General features: G+C 41.3%; 1 protein-coding gene across 1 annotated transcript in view; it reads left to right on the top strand.

The window, feature by feature from the left end:
* Positions 1–8,133: 8,133 nt before the first annotated feature.
* GYPC (glycophorin C (Gerbich blood group)) overlaps positions 8,134–9,438 on the top strand; it is a 3,450-nt gene continuing 2,145 nt past the window's right edge. The window contains exons 1-2 of the mRNA XM_042780534.1: positions 8,134–8,245; positions 8,828–8,902. Of these exons, the coding sequence (XP_042636468.1) occupies positions 8,134–8,245; positions 8,828–8,902 (187 nt within the window). The remainder of the gene's footprint in view (positions 8,246–8,827; positions 8,903–9,438) is intronic.

Consider the following 9,438-nt stretch of genomic DNA (forward strand, 5'->3'; position numbering starts at 1 on the left):
TTTTTTTTTTTTTTTTTTTGGTGAGGAGGTTTATTGATTTTCTTTGATGTTACCATGCAATTTATTATTATTTTCCCAAGTTTAAAAGAGCCCATTCTATCTTAATATCACTTTGACTTCCTCTCCATTTGGAAGTTCTGTATCTACACTATTTATTCCCTCTTTTTGCTTTATAGTTGTCATCACTTACTGATTGACATTTCTGGTTCCTTATTTTCAGTCTTGTAGGTTTACATATTTTTGATACTTCTATATCTGGGTTTATTTCCAGGTGATGTTGTCATGTATCTTAATCTCAGGTTATTGTCTCCTGTTATTGGTTCTTTGTCCTAAGGACTCCTTTTAACATCTCTTGTAACGTTGGCCTTGTTTTTGAAAATTCATTTAATTTCTGTTTATCTGGCAATGTCCTAATTTCATCTTCATATCTGAGGGACAATTTTGCTGGGTATATAATTCTTGGTTGGCTATTTTTCTTTCAGGTTTTATATGTATCATCGCATTGCCTTTGTTGCATAATTTCTGCTGAAAATTCAGAGCTTAGACTTAATAGTTTTCCTTAGTAGGTCCTTTTCATTTTTCCCAAACTGCTTTCCAGATTCTTTCTTTGCTCTAATTTTGGAAGCTTAGATAATGATATGCCTTGGTGATTTTCTTTTGGGGTCTATCCTATCTGGGGTTCATTGAGCTTCTAGAATGCATATATTCTCACGTTCCATGATATTATGGAAGTTTACTTTCAATAAATCTTCAACAGTATTCTTAGCACTTTAGTTTTTCTCTCTTCCTGTTCTGAAATTCTTATCAAATATGTGTTAGACTGGGTTCTCTAGAGAAATAAAACCAGTAAAGTATATATATGTTGTTGTTGTTATGTGCCGTCGAGTCAGACCTGACTCATAGTGACCCCTCCTTGGGTTTCCAAGGCAGTATCACTATGGAAGTAGATTGCCCCATCTTCCTTCTGAGGAGTGACTGAGAGAGAGAGAGAGAGAGAGAGAGAGATTTATCTTAGGAAAATGGCTCACACACATATAGAACCTGGCAAGTCCCAAGTTCTTGGATCAAATGTCCAAATGTCAAGCTGAAGACAATTCCTGACTCACACAGCTGCAGGGGCAGAGGAACTCGAGGTTGGCAGGCAGTATACTGGCTGTTCACTCCAACAAGTTGTGAATCCAAGATCTCCAGGCCAAATGGTGGATTATTTGCTCATGGACAGTTGTAACCAAAATCTTGATCTTCCACAGAAGAGTGTCTCTTTTCCCAGGATGTCCATAAATGTACTGGAAGCAGGTCACACATCTAGGGAAACTCCTTTTCAATGGACTGGCTGCTCAAAATATATACCTCTGATCCCATCATGGGAACAACTTACATCACAATGGCTTGAACCACACAGAATTGTGGCCCAGCCAAGTTGACACAAACCTCCACAATATGTAAGTTATTGTTCATGATGTAATCTCACATAATTTCTTAGGCTTCCTTTTTTGTTGTTATTGTATTCTTTTTTTCTGATTGTTGCTCTAACAGATTAGATTAAGAGATTTGACTTCTATTTTTGCTAATTCCATTTTCTATTTATTCAATTATATCCCTTTGTCCTTATAATATGGTATCTATTTCTGCAATTTTAATTTTAATCTTCTAGATTTCTATTTGCTGTTTTAGTATCAGTTCTAATTTTCTATTTATTTTGTCAATTTGTCCATGTATTATTTTTCTGAATTCTTCTAGAGTTTTGTCTGTGTTTTCTTTTATTTTGTCTATGATTTCCTTGGTGTCATCTTTGTTTTCTTTGATCTCTTCCTTAATCTGCTGAAGGATGCTAAGTATAATTCCTTTGAATTCTTAATCAAGTAGTTCCAATAGAATTTATTCCTCCAGAAGATATGTGAGTCCTATATTTTGATCACTCATTTGAGCCATCTTGTCCTGTGTATTTGTGTGTGTGTGTGTGTGTGTGTGAGAGAGAGAGTATTTGTGATTTGAAATTGTCTGGTGTCTCTAAGACATTGTGTTATTAAAAATCTTAATTTGTTGATTGTATCTGGGTTTGCTTCTTCCTGATTTTCAGAAGTAGAACAACAGGCCTTTCTTCTTAGTCCTTCTTAGTCTAAAAGCTCTATTGAAACATGTTCAGCATCATAGCAACACAGAAACCTCCATGGACAAATAACTTGTAGCTGTGCATGAAGTGCATTGGCCAAGAATTGAACCTGGGCCTCCCAAATGGAAGGTGAGAACTCACCACTGAAACATCACTGCCACCCAAAATAACCACTACCACTACCAGTAGAAAGACCCTCTTGCTTGCCTTGCCTCCCCTCCTCAATGCAACTCTGGAGGGTACAGAGCAGTAGAGCCATAGAGAGTAAGGAAGAAGGAGCTGCCAAGCCCTTTCCCTGTAAGTCAGTCTGAATACACAGAGGAAGTTTTAATTAGATGTGAAAGCACAATTTCTGTTATAAGTAGACTTTTCTTTTGCTGAAAGTGAATGAAAGTTATGGAACCAGCCCAAGTTGCAGCAAGAGAGAAGGACTAGGCAGGAGAATATGTTTGAAGGGGTATGGATGGGAGGAGAGGGACACTGTGCTCTGGTTGTAGGTTCATGTTTTCTTCCCAGGCTGCCTCTTCTTGTCATCAGTGCACTCCTCTACCTCCTGCCTCCCTGCCATAAGCAGAACCATGAAAACCAGAGTGAAAGTCAAGTTGTGAATTAAGAATTAGGCTTATCCATGTCTTTATGGCTAAGTTGGTAAGAGATTGTGATATAAACTTGCTGACAAAATATTGCTGTAGTCTGTTTGTACCTCATTTCCCCAATACAATATGAAGAGTCATGGTAGAAGCCTCAGGCCACTTTGGGGACCTCCCTTAGACAGATGGTATAACTCAGATCAGTGCCTGTTGGAATACTAGGACCCAGTGTCAGGTGGAAAGAGGAGGAAGCAGGTGCTGGACTGAAAGCCCAGGGAAAGCTCTGGATACAGGCCTGTAGTCAGGGAGGCTGCAAAGCAATGGTAGAACCAGGCAGTTCTGCCCAAGATGGCCTCCAAGGTCTTTTCTAACCTGGAGTGCTAGGATCCCAACAATTAATAAGCACATACTCATTTCAATGATAGCAATGTGATTGTTGTTATTAATTGCTGTCAAGTCTGCTCTAGCTCATTATGACCCCATGTATTACAGAAAGAAACCTTGTCCAGTTCTGAGACACCCTGAGGATCACCAATATGCTTGAGGCCATTTTCAACCTAGGGGGCTCATCTTTCAGCACTATATCTGAAACTTTTCTGTAGTGATCCACCAAGTTTTGATTGGCTAATTTTTGGAAGCAGATCTCCAAACCTTTCTTTCTGGTCTGTCTTAGTCTACAAGGTTCACTGAAACTTGTCCCCCATGGTATTTGCTATAAAAACTGCTTGTAATTGAAATACCAGTGCCATAGATTGCAACATCACAGCAACATGCAAGCCACCACAGTACAACAAACTGACAGATAGAGAAAACTGCAGTTTCCTCTCAGAGAATGCTAGTCAATGGACTTTCCATTATTCCAGAAAGTAGGAGAAGAGATTCAAATCTGGGCATCATTTAGAGGTCAGCTCAACAATGCCTTGTGTCTGAATGAACATACTGATAATCCCAAAGAGTCAACCTCAGCGTATCTCTGAGGAAGAGAAAGCTGTGGCCAGCAGCAGTGTGGCTATCAACCCATACCTGCAGCCCTAGGAATGAGTGAGTGGAATGAGGGTCATTGATGCATCAACTCTTTCCCATATTGGACATTTGTTCATTGCAAATGGAAATGTGCACTTGAGGAGGAAGCAGATGACAGCCCAGGGAAAGCTGTGTAGACAGGGTAGGACCTGTGGTCTGAGGAGCTATAGAAGAACCATGCAGTGCTAGCCATTATGGTCTCCAAGTGTCATTTACAACCCAAAGTGTTAGGATCCTAAAAACCAATAAGCATACACTCACAGCAATGTTAACAATGTTTTTGTTATTTACTTTCAAAGTGGCATCCTTACAAGATTGGGCAAAAGATGTGTGAATTCAAGACTAAGAAAGGTTATTCAGAAAGGGCAATTATAGTTCTACTGCACAACAATGACTCAATGACCCAAGCGTGGCTTGTGGGGTCATGGAAGAGAACTCTGTATGGAGCAAGGCAAGACAGGCAGGGACTGAGGTCAGCAAACTTTACAGACTTTCTAGGCCAATGTTTGGAAATTTCTGTGAACCAACATCTGATTCTGAAGACCCACCCATATCTTAGATGTAGAATCAACACGTGTTTAATGAGAGTATTTGAAAAGTGCAGAAAATAATACATTATAAAACAACAGCACCCGTAGTACCCCTTTTATGATCCATCAACAGTTTTGGTGTATTTTCATTCATTCTTCTTCTAGAAACTTTTGCATAGTTAACATTAATATTTACAGAATCTTGCTCCTTTCATTAACATCCTTCCATAAGCATTTCTTCCTGTCACTAAGAATCCCCATGCATCACACTTATCACTGTATAATATTCTATAATAGGAGTGGATCACAATTTGCATAACCAATTCTCTAATGTGGGATATTGAGCTCATTTATTTTCTGCTGGAAGTCACGTTGTCATAAACTTTCCTTTGCATGTATTTTTGTTTCCTTTTCTTATTATTTATCTTGGATCAATTACTACAGGTGAATTTTCTGATTCTCAAGTTGATATATATGCCAAATAGCATATGAGAATATTAAGATGCCCATTATTGAAAATCCCACTCTCACTGAGATCAGGCCAACATTATTGACAATAAAAATAACTAATATTCAAATGGCCCAACCTATACTGGACCCTATACAAGATGCTTACTACACACCAATTCCCAGTGACATTACAAAGTAACACCACTACCATTTTACATATGAGAAAACTGAAGTTACAGACGCTGCATCACTATGAAAGACTACATATGGCTGAGGGTCAGAGTGATTCACTCTGTGCCTAGGGAGCAGGAGGGTCGCTGTCTTGTGGAGGGAGTTCCCCTCACTATATCCATGCACATTATTTCCACCCATACAACAAAGTGGGTACTGTTATCCTTGCTTTACACAAGCAAAAATCAAAGACAATTAATAACAAATGTCTTGCTGAATATCATGTGCTGTTAATGGGTCTAGCCATGGTTTGAACCAAATGCTGACAGACACAGTGATGTGGACAGTAAAGGGTACAGTGAAATTCCTGGGTTTCCCAGAAGAGACAGGCTTTCAAACAAGCATTAGTTGTTATTTAGTGCCAGGCACAGGGTTGAATGTTGGAGGTGGAGCTGTCAGCAAGACAAAGGTAGTCCCTAAGCTTGTAGAAGGAGTCCTTATGGTATAGTGGTTAAGTGCTTGGCTAATAACCAAAACGTTGGTAGTTCAAACCCATTAGCTATTCTTCAAGAAAAATACATAGCAGTCTGCTTCCTTAAATATAATTGCCTTAGAAGCCCTATGGGCTGTTTTACTCTGTCCAGTAGGGTCATTATCATTCATAATCAAGTAGACATCAGTGAGTTAGGCTTGTAGAGCTCACTATAGGTAGGGTCTATGATCTTGATAAGAGTGGTGAAGGAAAGGTAGAGGGTACTTTGGGTATTTACAAAAAGTCCCAGGGCCTTTCATGCCTGTCCAATAACGGGTCAAGATAGCTATTTCTTCTGATCCCAGTTGCAATTCTGGCCATAAATAACAATTAACTCTATCACACAACTACTCTCAGCCTGTCCATAGATACTGCCCCCTACATCCATTCCGGAGCTCAGCCACATCTCATTCATCACCCCCAGCATGAGGTGGTCTTCTATTCCAGGCTTCTTATCCCAAACCTAGACCAGGCCATTAACTTACCTGGCAGCCCTGAGTTTCTCTTCAGCTAGTCTTCCCCAAATATCTTCACATACTTCCAGCTGGGTATGGGTGGCTGGAAACAGTGCAAGGGAGTGCAACCAATGAGAACTAACATGCCCACCATTTCCAGAAGTGAAAGATCCTGTCTCAGGAGCCTCAGTGATAGGATGGACAAGAAGACAAGGGGAAACTGACAGGAAGAGGTGAGGGCTACCATAGGTGCTGAGCTCTCTGCCTAGAATGTTTATACTTAAGTCACTGTAGAAAATTCCTATTTATCCATCAAGGTCCAATTTGGGGAACCTTTCTCTTATACTTTCTTTCCTAAGCATGCATCAGAAAACCCTGGAGGGCTTATTACTGCATACATTGCTGGCTCACACAACAAATACTGAGTATTTCTGACACAGTAGATCTAAGAGGACTTGATCATTTGCATTCCTAATACATTCCCAGGGAATGCTGATGCTGTTGGTCTTGGTCTTACTCATCCCCAACTTCCCAGAATGGCCAGAGTTACCTCCTCTGTGCCATTCCAACCTTTGTGGCAACTCTGGCTAAGCTGAATTGTCACTGCTTTAGTAGTAGTCATCACATCATGGACATGTGACTTGTACAAATTCAACTCTGGATACCTGGAAGAGACTAATACTTACCTAACTTACTTAGGCTTTTGGCTGGGCCGGACTAAGCACTCTAGAGCCAGACTGCCAGGCTTGCAATACTCGTTAGCTGTATGACCCAGGAAAACAATAACAATTTTCTGAGATCCCTCTTCCAAATTTGTAAAATGGAAGTGATAATATTTCCTAATAAATAGGGTTGTCACAGGGACTAATTGAGTTAACACATGTTAAATGCTGATAAATGTACCAGGATATGGAAAGCAATTGCTAATTGCTTGAAGGGAAAAGTGTGGCTATTGCTGAACAAATTGATAGAAGAAATGCTGGTGTTCCTCTGGGAAATACCTAGGGATAATTCTGAGCATCTAAGCTTGTATAACTACCCACTCTGATTTGAGCAAGTGAAAGTAAGGAGTTCTCATTGACTCATCAAAGGCTAGAACACCAGCCTCTGAATCCATTCATTCATACACACATGCATTTATTCAAGCAATCATATGTTCAGTAACTATGTATGAGTACTTACTATGTGATTCACCACCTGTCTGTCAGTTTGTCATACTTTGGTATGTGTCATACTGTGGTGATTCACAGATATTTCATATCATGCTTGGTAAAATGGATGGTCAACAAAAAAGGGGAAGTCCCTCAATGGATTGACACAGTGGCAGCAATGATGGGTTCAGATATAACAAGGATTATGAGGCTGACACAAGACCGAGCAGTGTTGTTTTGTTTTGTTTTTTCTGTTGTACATAGGGTTGCTATGAATCACAGCCAACTTGATGACACCTAACAACAACTATGTGTTCCACTACCTGCCTGTCAGTTTGTCATAATGTGGTGGCTTGTGTGTTGCTTTGATTCTGGACACTATGCCACCAGTACTTCAAATACCAGCAGTGTCACCCAAGGTGAACAGGTTTCATCAGAGCTTTGAGACTCAGATAGACTAGGAAGAAAGGCCTGGCAATCTACTTCCAAAAATTATCAAATGAAAAATCTATGAATCACAACAGAGTCTTCCAATGTAGTGCTGGAAGACAAGCCCCCTATGATGAGAGATACTCAAAATACACAATGGCTGTAACAATGGACTTGAGTACACCAATCAGGCAACATTTAATTGTTGTACATGGGGTTACCGTGAGTTGGAGGCAACTCAACAGCAACTAACAACTGTGTTGTTAGGTATACACTTCACTAGCCCTCCTAGCCTGCTCTCCCACCCTGAGCCTCCAACCTGGCCCTCTCCTCTTCTCCTCTACTCACTGCTCCTTCTGGCTTTAGCTGCCCCCTTGCTGGTTTCCAATCATAAACAGTCATCTGGCAACTTCATTGCAAGAATGACCTCATAGCACTATCAATAAAGTTATCATTTGAGTGGAACTATTATGAAGCAGCCTCCTATATTTTTATATGCACAGCTGCTTTAACGGGAACACAGGATTTCCATGTTAACACTGATATTTCCATGGCATAACAATGAACTCTTATCCTCACTGCTCTTTCAGAGTGGTTCAAGGTCAATGTGCAGCTTCCCATTCTACTTGTAATCCCAGCTCTTGGCCAGGCTATTGAAGTTGGGAAAACCACAGTCAGTAACTTAGATGATGTCATATAGACCCTCCTACAGGAATCAGTGCAAAGGTCTACAGTGGGGCGTCAGGAGAAGTGGAATGGAAGCAAGACAGTACAGGAAAAGAAGAAGATACCCTACCCAAAGTAGGGGCTGGGCTGAGGCAAGCCCTTCATAGAATGAACTGTGTGACTGTAGGTATAGCATCTCCCAAAACCTCAGCATCCCTACCTATGAAGTAGGATAGATGAGTGCAAAGGCATGAATGGACACTCCACAAAGGGTCTGTTTTCATCATTTTTATGAGGAAAATGGCAGCTCAGAGAAGCAGCTGATGCTAGTAATAATCACAGTGAAAATCCATTCCTTTATGCACACCAGAGGTGGTTACTGTGTGTCCTCAAGTATAGGTCCTGCTGTAGGCATGGGGGCATAGCAGAAAGCACATCCTGTAGTGAAGTTGTTCTCCTTTGTGGTTCCAAGCTCCTCTTGACCCTGGTTAGTGGCAAAGCAGCCCTGGGGCCAGGGTCTATGTATCCCAGTTCAGAGGTCTGTCCATGTCCCATGCTGTCACCTGCCTTCCCTAGGCCAATGGATAGTGCTGCTCACTCTGCTGGCCCTGGCCCATGTACAGGAGTGAGTACCTGTGGGAAGGATAGTGAGGTAACAGGCATAGGCTTAGGTGTTGCAGGCCAAGATGCTGCAGACATGAGTCTCCCTTCCTCAAGTTGGCTGCTCTTTTCCATTCACAGATCCTGACCATGGAGTGACATCCACTGAAACCGATATTGCCATCATTGCAGGTGAGCTGTCCTTGGCCTTTGAAGCAGCCAAGATAATAGGGTCATGAGGTGGAGGAGGATGACTCAGGCTGAGGATGATCTTTTGGCAGTACATTCCCCTCCTTTATGATAGGTTCCATTGTGAAACTAAAGACCTCATCACTGGGCCCAGGTGGAGAGGCAGGGTGGTATGCTGAAGGCACACATGGAAGAAGGCACCCACCTCAGGACTCAGAGGCTGGAGAGAGAGGAGTTATGTCTGTCAAGAAGGTTTCAGGTTGGAGATAAGTGAGTCAGTGGGTATATGAGACTGACAGGGACTTCCTGGACTCCACCTCCTTCTCCGTCATCTCACACTCCCTGCCGTACTCTACTAAATGCAAGTTTGGCCCTGCCCTGGCCTTGCTTCAATCCTTGTGGTGGCTTCCCGTTGATCACACCTGTAACCCTGAATTGTGTTTCAGGAACACTTAGGTTACCTTCTCTGATAGTCACACTTTTTTTTTTTTTTTTTTAATTAGGATTTGGGTGAAGATTTACAGAGTAAATTCACTTTT

The sequence above is a fragment of the Orycteropus afer genome, unplaced genomic scaffold, assembly GCF_000298275.1.
Source record: "Orycteropus afer afer isolate SDZICR_OR568_19922 unplaced genomic scaffold, OryAfe1.0 scaffold00004, whole genome shotgun sequence".
Classification (NCBI taxonomy): domain Eukaryota; kingdom Metazoa; phylum Chordata; class Mammalia; order Tubulidentata; family Orycteropodidae; genus Orycteropus; species Orycteropus afer.